This window comes from Tachysurus vachellii, chromosome 18 (genome assembly GCF_030014155.1).
Source record: "Tachysurus vachellii isolate PV-2020 chromosome 18, HZAU_Pvac_v1, whole genome shotgun sequence".
Taxonomy (NCBI): Eukaryota; Metazoa; Chordata; class Actinopteri; order Siluriformes; family Bagridae; genus Tachysurus; species Tachysurus vachellii.
The window spans coordinates 16456150-16473706 of NC_083477.1; the positions used below are offsets into that span (position 1 = coordinate 16456150).

The following is a 17557-nucleotide window of genomic DNA, read 5'->3' on the forward strand; positions in this document are numbered from 1 at the left end:
ACCAGTTTATTTGATAATTAACATTAAACTGTATGCAGGACAAATTATTTTTTATATTTACCAATATATCATTGCGCTTGAAAAAAATAAAGTCTTTCAATATTTGCCCGTATGTTCTGTGTTCCATTTTGTTTTGTGTTGTCAACATTTATTGGTTTATGAGGTGCAGAGAATAATCATATGCACAGTTTCAGGTGGCCTTTACCAATATGACTCAATACAGCCTTGACCAGTACTGTTTGCACTCCCACCTATGGTCACATAGTATGCTAACAAAAGGACATATTGAGATATATCATAATAATCATTTTCTGCCATTCTTTCCTGAGATTTTCTCCTTCTCTGAGAGATTACCATTGCATATGGTAAGGTTGCTTGATAACAAAACTGCAGCTATGGTCTGGGCTTGGATTTGCCCTATAATTTGAGGGAAAGTAGAACAAAGGAAGACACATATAAGCTCCTTGACCACATAGGACATTTTTATATTCTCTGTAATTCGGCAGACTCATCAAGACTTTGTGTCCCCATAGGCCAAGTTTTAAACCTGCAATGCAAACATTTCCAAAGTACAGTCCTGACATCTTTTCTCTTGGGTCTGTAATGAAGCTGTAGTCGAGCTGTATGATGAGCAGTAGCTAGACTTCTAGTTTACACAGCTTATTTTGATGGGCCAAATGAAAGCTTTACTAATATGTAAGCTAATCTTTGCGGTTGAATCTGGGTCTGTAAGAACAAAAACACACCCCACAGTCTAGATGCAGATGCTTTGGGGGGCTCCACTAATTGCAATGTTGTCTCTTTTATCATATACAATCTTTTTAAAAAAAAAAAAAAACAATTTTCAGAATGTTCTAGTGATTATTTTTGGGTGTCAGGATCTAGGTATGCGTTAAACCGCAGAAAGCTGTAGATACTACTTTAATAATTTACTTTAATACTTCAGTAGTAGTAGCAGTGCTTAATTAATTAACTTTCTGAATTTAGTCATTGTTTTCACACAATAGCTAGTTCTCCTTTTGAGAGACTGAGGGTTAACTTGCTACTGTTCATGCATTGTTAGAGGGCAGCCAAATGCACTTGAAAAACACTGCTGATTGCTGATTCCATGGTCTCAGAGGGTTGTGACTCTAGTGTCCCTGATTTCAGAAAAAAATTCTATCCTTCCCAGCTGAAAACACATCCAGCCCTGGACGTGGATGGATATTGTACTGTCAGGAATTGAACTTTCCTAACATTGGACTTCCAATTTCTGTATGAAACATATGGAAAATTTTCACATAATTTTACACATATAATAAAAACACATAATAAAAACAGATTTATCATTCTGTCAGATTTTCTTGAGATGATTTCATGAGAAAATTAACAACCATTCTCCTAATTTGAAAATAGTCTCATCTGCCTAAACCCTGTAATCTCTGCTAGACCATATTGCATTTTCACTAAATTATCTTGTATTCTAAAATACTTTACTTTTTCCAAGACAATTCCAAGATACTCCTTCCAAGAAACCTTCCAAGAAACCTTCTTTACCTTTGCTTGCTCTGATTTTTACTGTAATTTAGTCTGCTGGAAAAATGAGCATTTAGCAGCTTTAACTTTCTTGGTTTTTGGCATGTTGGTTTCTGAATTGGTGTCTGAAACAATCACAATAAGTCAGCCATAAGCCACACTTATTTTTTTTTAAAAACTAGTTTTAAATGCCAGTAACAACCCAAAAATAGCATCAAAAATAAAATACCTCCACATTAAACAGACATTCACTGTAAAATTATTGGACTGATGTTTTAAACTTCTACTATTACCCCCTTGCATTTACAGAAAGCTATGATTTAAAGCTTTAGAACCTAAAGTAGACAATTTAGTGCATGCATTGCCTTATTATACATTATGTATTTGTTTTAGAATCTGCTTCCCTCACAATCCGGCATAAATTCTTTAACATTTTTAGATTTACACAAGGTCATTTGTAGATTTTCTGTTATGCAATCCATTTTTGCATGCAAATAATTGGCATCAGACTGAATTGATTTAATAGAAATTGATCAATTAAAATAAAAGTATTAAGTATATTACAAAATACAGAAATTGAGCAGGAGAGGAAATAATGTCCGCCAGACCATTTTCCTTAAGGTCCCTGTTTAACTTATTCCTCATATTGTTTCTTTCAGTATGTATATAATGATAAAATTTGAGCTTGTTCCCTGCTGTGGAAGACATACCAACAGTACAGACCTTCTGGATCTTGTGAGCTACACTAGCTTTGTAGCTTTAATACAAAAAAACAACAACAACAACAACAACGAAAAAAAACCCCACCATAAATATTTGACTGACTATATTTAGGATATTTTGAAAGACTAAAAGAAGCACAGATAATAAAAGTGCAATTTTTAAATATACTTTATTATCTACTTTTAAATATCTCTGGCTATAATAATTTTATTTCAACTACAGTATTCAAAAAGTGTGCTTTTTCTACAGAATGTTGAAACTGAAACTGAAATTTCATTGAAAGGGTCACATGCATTGCACAAACTCCTGAATGGTTGAACCAGGGGAATGAAGGTGAGGCTTACATGAGTGATAACAGTCCTGTTATTGGTTTAGACATGAGGAAGAAAGAGATGTTTTAACCTGCTTTGTTCAGGTCAAAATAACATTTTTTTTTGCTAAGAAGTGCACACTACAGAAAGTTTAAACACTTCTTACACACTCATTAGGTTACATATAGAACAGCACGACTTTAAGAACACAAATAAAATCATATTATCAGTGTATAACAGTGCACAACAATAACCCAAATAGTCATGGCAAGCTTTAGAAATTGTTGTATATTTGTTGTATATTTGTTTGTTATATAATTGTTGTATACCCAAAGATTTTGATTATCAGATTACTTAACAGTACCGAAGGGAGAAATCCCCAGTAAGGGATAAAACTGTGGATAAAGCAAAATGTATGTATGAATTTAGATGGTGTACACATACACTACTACACAAAAAGTGAACACTTTTAATGTTTTTATACTGTAGTAGCTAGCTAATTAAAGATTAGCATCTGAGATAGCGCTTCAGGGCACCTATAGGTTTGTTTAACATACAGTATATGGCCTTCAGCTCTACATTACAGATATCATAGCAAACTTTTCATTTCACTCATCTGAATGTTAAAATATTTCCGAAACAACTTGCCACATAATAATATTCATTACCCTGCATTCACACTAGAAAGTGACAAAGCGACAGGCGAAATGTGAGCACCGCATGAGGTTTTCAGAGATTTCAGTGACAAGCGACTGTTTTCAATTCTATGTAAATTATCTGAGATGCTGTGAAGTGGACAAATCTGAATGATTATAATCCTTGCATGTTTTTGCATCCTTTGGCTTTGTGTGGTTCAAAATGAATTCAATCCCTCACTCATAAGATTTAGATCCTACTTTAATTACACAAAAAATGTAGGCTTGATGAATGTAGTTTTAGATGTGTTTTCTATGCATTGTTGGTAAAAAAAAAGCATTCCCTCATACACAGGTTTGCTTAGAATGGCTAATAGTGTAGTATAACACTACTTCTCATTTGAGACCCACAACCTTAAGACATATAAAGCATGAAAGATTCAGATGTGACAAGACAGAAAATGGCCAAACAATGTATTTTTTTTTTTATACATAATTAAATATACTGTATATCTGCATGGCTTATATTTAAGTTTGTATTTACCTTTTATCCACCAAAAGATTAAAGTAAAAGGCAGTAAATTGCATTACTATGTTTTCAGCAGTATTTCATCTGGCCATTTTATTACACGAATATGTAAATGTGCCATATTTGCTATTTAAATGTGATTCAGTTATTTCCTCAGGCATTTCTATATGCTGAATTTAACTTCTTGAAGCCCTTGTAAACATAAGTCATTTTTAATTAATTTTTTTTTAAATCAAAAAGCCCTTGAGGTGTGATGTTAATATAACCACTAAAATACTGTATTATAATTCTATTCATGTATTTACATCACATTTATATAGGTGTACGTATATAATACTGCATGACTCTAGCATAGAGTTGAACTTTTTCTTTTTGTATTAAATTTTTGTTTATTTTTAAACTTCCTAAACTTTAGATTCATGGAGACCGAGAGAACGTGTCTAATATATTCTACTTCATTTACACTCTACAAATTAAATATTAAATCCTACACTCAGCAGACACGGGCTAATCTGTTCTCAAATACAATAGAATAAATAAATACATATACAGTTGTTATTATAATTTGGAATAATACTCAAAGTAATGGAGAAACATAACACCAGTGCATGAAATGGACTGTACATGACATTCAATAACAAGATTCTCTTTTTTTTTAAAAAAAAAACCCTGTTTGTATTAGATGAGAAAGAGAGTGAGAGCACGCGAGAGAGAGAGGTTTATGTGAGGTCTCTGTGGGCACCCGGGTTGTCTTTGTCAATTTGTGTTTGTTTGGATGCCGAGATTTACCCATAAAACTCTAGAGAAGACTGTGAACTTGTTCCAAGGATGAATTAATGAGTTTGACTGAAAACAAAAGGAAGCACTAAAAATCACTACCTAGTTTTGATAGCAACGTAATCTGAAATATAATTATATTATCCATTGTGTTTAAATTCGAACTATGGCCAAGTTGTCACTTTCTGTCTCTTTCAGTGTGTATTCTCCCCTTCAACAGTCAACAAAATGAAAAGACCTAACAATCACTAGCTTGGGTTTTATATTATTCTAGGTAAAAGGTTTAATACTAGGAGAGAAGGCTTGTAAAGTCGTTTTGATGTCACTTCCTGTATACTTTGCTCCTCCTGATTGTTTTCTATCCTTCTGCGGAGTTGTGTGTGTCTTAACGCTACTTCCTGGGTCCTTTGTATTTTCTCCATCCATCCAAGTCACACTGGTGTTGTTCTCCGATTGGCTGCATCTTTAGCATTTGAGTTGTGCAGGAAGTCTCTGTCAGAGTCAAGTAGCTTCCCTGTGGCAGTTTTGTCAGAGTCGCGTGACAGCGTGAACATGGGGACATCACGTGATGGTGTTTCGCTGGAGCGGCGCCCAAAACGGTAACGGTAAGTAGGGATGCGGCCAAAACCTAGACTGGACTTTTTGATGAGTGTTTTGGCACGCTGCTGCTTGCGATGTTTTTCAATAAACATATGCACTGCGAGCACACCCACTGTCTCAGCCATGATGAAGGAAAGAGCACCAAAATAAAAGGACCAACCGTACGAGTAACTCTTCTTTGAGTCACTCTGACCCGGGTCACCTGAGTTAGCTGAGATGTAGACAATTATTCCAATAATGTTACTAAGACCTGCAGTGAGAGAGAGAGACAGAGAGACAAAGACAGATACACACAGAGAGAATGAACATATCTATCTATCTATCTATCTATCTATCTATCTATCTATCTATCTATCTATCTATCTATCTATCTATCTATCTATCTATACAGTGAGGAAAATTATTTAGTCCCCTGCTGATTTTGACTGTTTGCCCACTGACAAAGAAATAATAAGTCCATAATTTTAATGGTAGGTTTATTTCAACAGTGAGAGACAGAATAACAACAAAAAAATTCAGATAAATGCATTTCAAAAAAGTTATAAATTGATTTGCTTTTTGATGAGTGAAATGTTGATGAGTATTTGATCCCCTATCAATATGTATCAATCAAGATATCTTGCTATCAGGTGTCTTTTACACAGGTAACGAGCGCCTAATCACAGCTCCATGTATAAAAGACACCTGTCAAAAGCAAACAATAAATCAGATTCCAAACTCTCCACAATGGCCAAGACCAAAGAGCTTTCCAAGGATGTCAGGTACAAGATTGTGGACCTACACAAGGCTGGAATGGGCTACAAGACCATAGACTGATCGTTTCTTTGTCAGTGGGCAAACGCACAAAATCAGCAAGGGATCAAATATTTTTCCCCTCACTGTAAATATATATATATATAGTCATGTGAAAGAATTAGGACAAACGTTTGTCTGGTAAGGGATATAATAAGAGGTCAATAATTTGGGATCAGCCATTCCACTGTCCGAAAATCATTTACAAATAGAGAACATTTAAAACTGCCAACATGGCCTAACCCTAACCCTAGGCCATCCAAGCAAATTCACTTCAAGAGCAGACCATAAGATGAGAAGTCTCTAAAAACCCTAAAATATCGACACGGGACCTATAGCAAGCTCTTGCTACAGTTTATGTCAAAGTGGAATCAGAATCTACAATCAGAAAAAACTGCACAACTTTAATTATCATGGGAGGTGTGCAAAGAGGAAACCTTGAAAAACATGTATCACAGAGACAAAGGCCAAGACTTATGGAATAATGTCCTTTCACAGATGAGTCTAAATTTGAATTATTTGGAAACCATAAGAGAGGGCATTTTTGATGTAAACCAAATACAGTAATACCTCGAGATACAAGTTTAATTCGTTCCGTGACCTTGCTCGTGTCTCAAATGGCTCGTATCTCAAAGCAATTTCCCCCGTTTATATGAACTGAAATCCCATTAATCCGTTCCAGCTCGCAAAATTCCACTCCAGTTGTTTTGTTTGTGTTTTGAATATGAAAAATGTACAGTACCTGTATTTATAAATGACAAATATTGTATAAAAACATACAGTAATAAAAGAGAATGTTAAAAAAATAAACTGGTTTTACTATAAAGTGTATTATTTATCTTGGAGATCAGACGACGTGCTAACGGAAGATGCGCACGGAGGTTGAGGGAGGAGTAAACAGGCGGAGGAGTTAGGAGGAATTACACTTTCACTTTTGTTCACTTACTCGCTACTGTACACTCTTAATGCTACTTTACACTTAAATTGAACTTAACTAAACTTCACTAAAATTAACAAACTTAACTGAAATTCTCTTAACTTAACTGAACTTAATTGCTAGAATTTCTGTTTTCTTTACATTAATTTTGCTTAATTTTCTTCATCGCTTTTCTCTTCACTTGTTTTTTGTCACTCTTGCCTCACTAACATCTGCCGGTCGTTTTAATAGAAACCTGTCCATGGAGGTTTGTTTCTTCCTCCCTTTTAAAATGTTTCGGAAATGTGTAAGGCAAGTGTCATTTAACAACGCTGATGCACGCAGCCCCTTTGTGACTCTCCATAGGAAATGAATGACTTCCGGTTTATCGGCCGTCGTTTGTCGTGTGCAGTGGAAAGGCGGCTTTAACCGAGTGAGACGCGGGAAGCTGAGGCGGGGAAACAGAGCACACGTGGTTGTTGGGGGTTGTTTCAGCGGCGGCTCGGATGCTCGTATCTCAAAAATTTGCTCGTATCTCAAGGCAAAAATCTGGTCAAATCACAGCTCGTATCTCAAAAATTTGTATGTCAAGGCACTCGTATCTCGAGGTATCACTGGGTTAGGGTTAGACCTAGAAACATGACAATGATCTAAAAGATACCAGTAAATCCACCAAGGATTGGCTGAAAAGTAAAAAATTGATAGTTCTGGAATGGCCAAGTTAAATCCCAGATATAAATCACAAAATACTAGCTATTAGGCCATAGGGTGTCTTTACTTTTTCCTCACATTTTTCACATTTTTGTTGATTTCTTTTGTTTAATAAATGAAAGCAAAGTGATTTTTTACAAGTGATTTTTTTACATGCAATTATATCACTTTCATCTACAGATACAAATTAAAACAAGATCAGAAATTGACATTTCTTAATAAAGAACTGAATATTTAACGTGTCCTAATTTTTTCACATGACTATATACACACTCACCGGCCACTTTATTAGGTACACCTGTCCAACTGCTCGTTAACGCAAATTTCTAATCAGCCAATCACATGGCAGCAACTCAATGCATTTAGGCATGTAGACATGGTCAAGACGATCTGCTGCAGTTCAAACCGAGTGTCAGAATGGGGAAGAAAGGTGATTTAAGTGACTTTGAACGCGGCATGGTTGTTGGTGCCAGACGGGCTGGTCTGAGTATTTCAGAAACTGCTGATCTACTGGGATTTTCACGCACAACCATCTCTAGGGTTTACAGAGAATGGTCCAAAAAAGAGAAAATATCCAGTGAGCGGCAGTTCTGTGGGCGCAAATGCCTTGTTGATGCCAGAGGTCAGAGGAGAATGGCCAGACTGGTTCGAGCTGATAGAAAGGCAACGGTAACTCAAATAACCACTCGTTACAACCGAGGTATGCAGAAGAGCATCTCTGAATGCACAAGTCGAACCTTGAGGCGGATGGGCTACAGCAGCAGAAGACCACACCGGTACTAGTAAGGTGTACCTAATAAAGTGGCCGGTGAGTGTACATATATATATATATATATATATATATATATATATATATATATATATATATATATATATATATATAATGCAATAAGGTCAAAAGTTTGCACACACCAGAGCATCACACTTCTATGTACTTCTTGAACATCCCACTCCAAAACCACTGGCATTAAAGGTTACTTGGTCCCCTCTTTGCTGCTATAACAGGATTCACTAGATTTTGTAAAGTGGCTGTGGGAATTTGTGTTCATTCAGCCATAAAATGATTTCAGACGAGAAGGCCTTGGTGTATAGTCAGTGTTCCAATTCATTCAACACAAATATGATCAGTGGGGTTGATGTCAGGGGTCTGTGAAGGTCACTTGAGTTTTTCTTCACCTACTTGAGGAAAACACGTCTTCATGGAGTTTGCTTTGTTCACAAAGGCATTGTCACATTGGAACCCCAATATTCTTTACAATTGTGTTGCAAATGTTTAGGTCAGGGCCTCAAATGGACATATGGGTGTGATGGTCTGGTGTCCACAAACGTTCGGCCATATAGTGTGTTTATATATGAGAAATTGTATTAATATTTGGACAAAGAGCTAATTTAAAACCTCTCAAAATATTGCTACAGTGCTAGATGCTGTTTACTATTTTCTTAGCATGAAAGCTCAAACGCACTGCTGCGTGTGTTATTTGAGAAAAAACAGGACTAGAGTTTTAGGATTTTAGTTAATAAATTGTCATTGGTATCGTCATTGGTTTATGAAAAACAGCAAATAAAAGTGATGGAATAAAATGAAGACTTAAATAATTGATGCTGATTTTTGAGATTTTAGGAACTGTTCATACTGTAGGCACTGTGTTAACATCTGTTTTCAGTGATCTGAGCCACTGAATGAATCAGATTGAACTGAAAATCTTTGCATAGCTAGTGTGAATATAGCTTTTATTGACCAATCTGGAAAGTGAGGAGTTAATATGGTTTACACTCCAAAAATATACAATTAGTCTGATCTTTGGTATTGACTTGGTTTTGAACTATTTAGTTTAAAAGTAGTTACAAAATTTGGTCACAAGTGGTCAGTGCCACACTGTCTAAACCACATAAAAATACTGGGTGTAAACATCTGTGTGTCTCATCTTTCTATTTCTGACTGGATCCAATCAGTATGATGTTGAAACCAGATCTATACGTGACTTAAGTAAAAGAGATGAAGATAAGAATTAAGGAACAGGGAATTGAGATTTAGAGAATGACAGAGACAAAATGAGAAAAAAAGGAATCTGAGGGAGTGCAGACAGGGACATGACAGGGAGGGAGGGAGAGAGGAAATGAGAGAGAGGGATAAATAAGGAGAAGAAGAATATAGAAAAAGAAAGATGGCATGATTCAAAAGGAAAAAGAAGGAGTAAAAACTGTAAGGATTCTGAAGAAAGAAAGCTAAAGAATACAATTCAAACTGCATCTCAAACTGTACCTTAATTCTTATATTAATTTGTGTGTGTGTGTGTGTGTGTGTGTGTGTGTGTGTGTGTGTGTGTGTGTGAGAGTTACCAGCAGAGACAAAGAAGATTCCAGCACTGAGGATGACATTGTGTTTACTCCTGTAAAACTCGCTCGCTGCTACACACAATCCACCCATAAACAACAAACCCACACTCATGATTGGAAACACACTGGAGGCTCGGAGTGCACCTGAGAACACGCACACACACGCATACACAAACAGAATGAGATTGTGGGTCCATCAATGTAAATCTGCATTAAACAGTATGACAGAACATGTTACTACAATGTGTAATCCTCGACCTGTGGATGGGTCGTTAAGAAGCTTGCTATTTTGACTCATTGAAGAAACCCGTAGTTTTTTCCAATTTTCTGCATTATTGGGACTGTTTTAAATGTGCATACCCTGACCTCTGTCAATCATTTTGTCCTCTTAATTAAAGTGCTTATGTCAATCACAAAGTTGGTCAGACCACATCACCAAAAGTGTTATGTCAGCTAACTTGCTAGCAAATCTGGTTAGCTAATTAACATTAGCTACTGCTGAAGTCCATCCTACTCCCCAACAGTCTAAAGTGATTTAAGGCAGATTTCATGGAAATAACAATATGATGAGAATTTTTCCTACAAAACAACATGCAGGTCCTACACAGGTAGGCTACATAGAGGCTTGATCAGAGGTCAAGATCATAGGAAGATGAACACCATTCCCAGTAAGAGGGGCCAGATTTGCAGACTAACTAGTTTGAGTTGCCAAATCTTGCCTGGGTCAGCAGATCTGTTCAGAGCATCTCGACTGTTAGTGAAGCAGCAGAAGGTCTTGCTAGCCTTCTTAAACTCAGAATATAAATATAACCCAAGTCCAAGGTCCTGAAGCAATCCTGTTAGCTGTGAGTGGGGAACAGGTTTTCAGAAACTATCCTTTCAATTCTCCAACAATAAGATAGACACTACCAGTAGAACACCTTGTTTGGAACTGTACTGTCTACTTGTTCTCTAGTTCTCAACCCAAGAACCAAAACTGCCAAACCTTTTGGTCCACAGAAGAAGGGGTCCAAAATAGATGGCTCATTGACTCTGAAAATTTTTGGACAACAATATTGAACAATGAACTCCTACTTTATTAGTATCATAACCATTGGGTTTGATGGGTCAGTTCTCATTGAGTGATGTTCTCAGGAATAAAAATGGCATCGCTCCATGACTACTGACCACATTAGGTTTAAAGGTCCTGATAACCAGCTCACACCCTTCAGGTAATTGCTCAATCCTTAACAGAGAACTAAGAATGAACCAAGATGCATACTTATAGGAGTAACTACTTCAGTTCTAGGATGATAGCCAATGATTTAATGACATCAGTAGCGCACTTCATCAGGGCAGTGTACATCTGGGTGTAGGGATTCTTCTGAGGAAACCTATAGTGACATAGTGCAAAAGTCAACAGAAGGCATTGTCAGGACTACACAGATATGGGTGAGCTGGAGCCTGCCCCTTAACAAATGACAGTACAGTCTTGTTGACTAGCAAAGGAGTCCCGAGTGTGATTGGAAAACCCACTTCAAAAGAGACGGGAATCCCAACTAAGAATAGCAGTCTCAGCAGTTAACAGTGTGTGGTATGTAGAGTAAGTATCAACTTGCTGACGCTTAGCAGCACATCTTAGCCACAAGCTCCGTTAGCCAGTTAATTAGCAGAACCCATCAAAATGTGAAATGCTTAAAGGGAGAAAGACAACAGGGAAGATGATAAAATGGTGGGAACATGAGTGGTGTTGTCCAATTCACACAACATGGAATCATTCACTAGAAACCATCCAAAATGAATGAGGTATAACAAAATGGAAGGAGAACCAACTTGGTGAGAGTAAATACCTGAGTAGTGCGGTCACTAACACTGTGGGGAAAGGACTAGATTAAAAACTGACTCAAAAGCTAGTAAATGGTACTGAGCTACTACAAGCTTTTCTTTAATGCTTGTATAAATAATTAGAAAATGTAGTTCTAACAATAGTCTCAACAAATGGGTCCATGCTGTGTTCATGTATTCTGACACGTACAGATGTAATGGTAATAGGGAATGATTGTTGTATGCCACTGGTATTTTTGCACAGGTGAAACCGTTAAATGAATGAAATATCACACATAACTGCAAATATTATATGTCAAAAATATTTTGGTTGTTTACATTCCTAATGCATTAGCAGCCAACACCTGATACTCACACACACACACAAACACACACACACACAATGAGCTATCCATTCATCAGCGTCTTCAGAGGAGTCGGCAAACTGCAGTGACAGAACTCATTCATCTATTAACGCTCAGGGGAAGAACAAACACTCGTCCATCATCCAGTTCTCCTTTCGTTTTTGAAGCATGGATCAGTCACAGCATTTAATTACAGAGGAAGAGGAACACGCACAGAATATTTTATTCAAAACCTGTCAAAATAATATTTCAGATATTTAAAAAAATAGTGACACTACAGGTCTGTCACTTTAAAAGCTTTTACCAATGGTAGAAACTCCAAACGCTATATTATTAATTTATATACTACAAAAGCTACTATATGGAGTTCTGCTGCACTGCATCCAGCTAGTTTAAAAAACTACACTGTTCAACAAAGGACAGTATTGCAAGCTGAGTGGTTAGAGCACTAGTTTAAAACAGGCTTTATTGTCCTTAAAATTAACCCCAGCTACCACACTGATAGTAATGAGGTGGCTGTAGGCAGTGGGAATACAATGGCATTCCAGGGGTTAACATTTTTCCTAGTCTATCCTAGATTCCTAGAATCCTAACACAAGTGCGTGTTTAAGTGAATTGAAATCTGACACTAATTATTTATATTTTATTGTTAATTTAATGTCATTTTTATTAGTCCAGCTCATACACACATTGCAAAGCACAGTCATGATCAATATAACAATGCAGCTATTTCATATTACTTCACAAATGTGCTATTGACTGCATCTCACACCATATGGGCCACCAATACATATACATATTTACTTCAAGTCTGCTGTTTGTAGTCTGCTGTCTAGCATCCATATATGCTGTTTTCCATTTTAGCTCCAAATTTACTGACAGAATGATAGATAGGGTTAACAGGATCGGGATCTACTTCTAGTTTGTTTGTTTTGCCAGATCACATCACACTTTTGTTATGTGTAGAAGTTGTGATAATGAAAACACAAGAAAGAAAAAATATAATAACGCATGGCCATATATTAAAGACTAAAGGTATGCTGAAGTCGATAAAAAGAATTTTTTTATCATTATTATAAATTGTATTTTATTATTAATTGTTTTTGATGCATGCTTATATTCTTTCTTTTTATGCTATGTGCTCCTGGTCCTGTTTCCCTTTCCTTTCCTGTTAAGAGCCTTGAGAGGGCTTTATTATCTATTATCTAATATATAAAAAGTAAAAAAATAAAAATAAAATAAAATAATAATAATAATAATAATAATAATAAAGGAATTTATATTTCAAAATCTGTTCTTATATCACTGGTTCATATTTAGATATTGATCACAGCCTCCTGGTGGTCCAGTGGGATCTCATTGCCATGGCCCAGGGTTGATTCCCAGGCAGGGAGCTAACCCAGCTACTGAAGGGTTAATTCTCAATGCCGGTCCCAAGCCCGGATGAAATGGGAGGGTTGCGTCAGGAAGGGCATCTGGGGTATAACCGGCACCAAATCTAATATGTGGACCACATGATCCGCTGTGGGGAACAGCTGAAAGAACAACAACATTTAGATATTGATCACACTGTTATATCATTATATATTTTCCAAAGCAGCTTACAATTGCTACATTTAGGACAGGAGTCATTAAAGGGCCAAATCTCATCTCTGGCAGCTTGGTGAAACTGGGATTTTAACTCACAGTGGTTTGACTAGTAACCGAACAGCCTTTATCCCCAATATCACAACTTTCATACCTCATTTTTTGCATCCACAAAATTAATTTAGTAGACTGTATCTCAATGCTGGATGAATGTAACTTGACTCAGACTCATAGGTTGCCTTCTTACTTCATGTCCAACCTGAATACATCATAGACATTTGCATATTCAGGATGAAATCTGCAGGACCACAGGACCAATCCTGTGTTCAGTGAGCATGTTGGAACACTGCAACACTTTAAATGGCCTGCAAAATAACTCAACATTTGTCCTCAAATTTGGGTTGATTTGGAAAATTTCTTCTAAATAACAATAACATCACCATTGCATCAATAACTTTACCAAACCGGTTAGGTAATGATTCCAGTACATTTTTGTCCACTGAGTGCTGGTGTTGTGATATACAATTTCTTTGTGATGCTTCACCTGCTGTTCTGAATTATCCCTTACCCAACCAACAGCTGTCACAGAAGAAGAAGAAGAAGAAGAAGAAGAAGGCACTTGAAGAGCCAAAATTCCCAATATGACAAAGCAGAAAACTTTTAAATGAGCACACACAAACTTTTCAGTTGTATCATACATCCATTCATTTTCTGTACTGCTTATCCTACAGAGAGCCTAAAGACTGATCCAAGGGGAACTTAGGGCATGAGGCATGGGGCAATCAGGATAATCCTAACCTTAACTGTCCAGGGGACAATTGCTCATGTTCTTACGCACTACTAATAATTTAAAGATGCTAATCAGCTTACAATGCATGTCTTTGGACCAGAATCAAACCAAACCCAGACATCTATAATTGTATTATGCTATACTAAATAAATGATACCTGTACTGTGTAAGCTGCAAGCTCTGTGGAAAATTTGTCTCTTTTTATATCCAATGATGTGGTGTACCTTGTCAGAATCCTAATAAGCACATTTGTTTGAAATGACACAACAACTCCTCAAACGTGTGTGATGTATGACAAGCTATTTTGCATATCATTTACAGATTAAGGTAATAATTAATAAAGCACAAACACGCTGGCTAAGTTATTTGTATTGGTTTGGTGTTTGGTGTCTGCACATCCACTGTCTTTAGCTGTTAGCTGACTCCTATAATGCACTCCTGGCACTACCTCTCTTAGGTTTGATTAGAGTTTACTTGATAGCATGAAAAATACACATTTTCTTTAATCACTTGCTTTTGGGGAACAGCATTATAAATTCTGTACGTTACATGGCTCTAAAAAAGTGTCTCCTCCAAAGCTGTCTGTTTGAACTTAACCACTGTCTAGGTGAATACATTCAGTTGGAGTGTGTATGTCAGAGAGAGAGAGAGAGAGAGAGAGAGAGAGAGAGAGAGAGAGAGAGAGAGAGAGAGAGAGAGACTCACGCAGTAAATACTCAGCTGTGTCCTGTTTATAATCAGCATCCTCGGGAAAGTGATCAATCTTCTTACACACCCCACGAAATGTCCCTACAGAGAAACACAAAGGGAGAGGCTGAAAAAGAGATAGAGACAGAACAATGTGAAAGAAAGCCAGAAAGAGAGAAAGGAGAGTCAGATTTACAGAGAGAAGACAGAGAAAGAGTGAGAAAGACAGATACCCAGTGAGACAGATGCTGTGTGCATATTAAATATTTTATATCTTTAAATTTCAAACATTTGTTTTCCTTGGTGTTATTAATATGGATGGTCACACTGAGTGCTGTGTGTGTTTATGTGTATGTGTGTGTGTGTGTGTGTGTGTGCTTGGCTGCACACTCAAGATGACAAATGAACAAAAATAACACGGCTGCCCTCAGGCAGAGCACGCACCACACACACACACACACACACACACACACACACACACACACACACACACACACACACAAACACACACACACAAACACACACACACAAACACACACACTAAAATGAGGTTTAGTGGCCCTGTGCTGCGTCTACTAATTAGTACACTGTGTGCACTAATAGTATAAACATGTCAAACAGCAGCGACACTCGTCCCACTGATCATCACACACTCATTCATTACGATCATCCGAATTGATCAGTCAGAACAAAAAAATTTAACATAAAAAACCCTACCGCTTAAAATCCTGGTTAAAACAGTGGAATGTGTTTTTTTTTAACCACACCTTCCATCGACCACATGTTGTGTTGAAATGTTTACGTTTTCCTCTTAACACGTTTCTTTTATAATTTAACACAATATAGTAGTAACAGAAAAAGTGTTTAGATTATTCACACATAATGTCTGAGTGTGTGTAGATTATGTATGACCAAAATACTTGTGCCACATGTACGACATCAGTAACAACAGCAACAAACTGAACAAATGTAAATACATTATCAATGCTAACCGATTTACTGTCAGCAAAAGCTTTGCTACTTTTAATAGTAGATTCTGACAACAAGCACCATGGTGGTGTTAAAACTAACAGAGCTGGGGGAACAGTGGATTAGTGGTTTGTATATCAGGGTTTGGGGTTTGATTCCTGTGTTAACATGGTATCATGTGTTAACTCCCTGTGTTTCAGAGTTTCCTCTCTGGTCATGTACTGAAGGCTGACTGGTGTCTAAATTGCCACCCTCTCCAGACTGTCCCCTGAGTCCCATTTAATACAGGATAGCTGACATAAAGTCACTTAAAAGTTACAAAATGTACGCAGGCGAGTTTGTGCACATGGACGCTTGTATGCTGCCGGATCTGCAATTGTAATTATAACAATTGCAATTATAACCCCATTAGCTCTCGGGGAAAGAGGTGGGGTTAAATCAAGTCTCTTTTCTGTTCTGGCTTGGAGGTGGTGGAATGAACTTCACCTAGATGTCTGAACAGCTTAGTCACTGGCTATCTTCAAACTACAGCTGAAGTCCTCTTCTTAAAACATTTAAACTAGCACTTATTATCCATGTTTTTTATGTATTCTTTAAAAAAAAGAAGCTACATTTCTTTTACGTTTAAGAATGTGTGATACTAAATAAAGATTATGTCTGAGCATTTAAACCCAATTAACTTCACAACTGAATGTCTGTAGCATGTGTGTTGCATCCTGGTTGATTAGTGATGCAAGTGCTACTTCTGTTCAAAAGAGACATATGGAGGATATTCTGCTAGGATGCTTTGTTACTTATTAAGATTTGTTAGTCAAGCACATTGCTTACACAGCTCTAATACAAACAACTTGTCTAGAGCAGTCCAGAGCTTTAAGTTTGGAATATGTCCAGAGGAATTGCTGGCGTGCGACTAAGGCACCGAGGACCTGGCAGAAGGTAATGGAGGATAGCAACAGTTGCTAAGCAATGATTTGATTTCAAAATGACATCCCACTAAAGGTACCGAAATAGATTATTACATGAGATCCTAATGACAGATTAAGTTACTGTTTCTTCTGACAATCAAAGACAAGTGTAAAAGACAAGTATTGAGTGAACACAGGACTGACTCCTGTTATAGGCTCATGGAAAATTACAGCTTAATGAAAGTATGGTGTCAAAGCTTTAAACCTGGACATCTAAGAAACTTATGTTCATGAGTCATTGGTTTTTTTAGATGAAAGAAACTGTTTCTCAATTGTTTTGTGAAAGCTGTACTAGGGACATGTCCATTGAATTTAAAATGAATTCCTCTCCACTTGCTTCTCTATTCCTACCCAACCCGAGGAATCCATCGATTATACCAGCTACAGTTGTGTTCTGCTTCATGAAGATTTCAGACCATCAGTGACTACATCCTCCTAATCGATACACAATTGTAGGACTGTATATTTCTAATCACACCCTCCAGTGTCACCCAAATGAGGATGAGGTTCACTTTTGAGTCTGGATCCTCTCAAGGTTTCTTCCT

General features: G+C 36.9%; 1 protein-coding gene across 1 annotated transcript in view; it reads right to left on the reverse strand.

Annotated features, from left to right (window-relative positions):
• Nucleotides 1-2434: 2434 nt before the first annotated feature.
• cacng3b (calcium channel, voltage-dependent, gamma subunit 3b) overlaps nt 2435-17557 on the reverse strand; it is a 33100-nt gene continuing 17977 nt past the window's right edge. The window contains exons 2-4 of the mRNA XM_060893269.1: nt 15097-15180; nt 9850-9990; nt 2435-5340 (exon numbers count right to left, since the gene is read on the reverse strand). Of these exons, the coding sequence (XP_060749252.1) occupies nt 4922-5340; nt 9850-9990; nt 15097-15180 (644 nt within the window). The 3' untranslated portion in view covers nt 2435-4921. The remainder of the gene's footprint in view (nt 5341-9849; nt 9991-15096; nt 15181-17557) is intronic.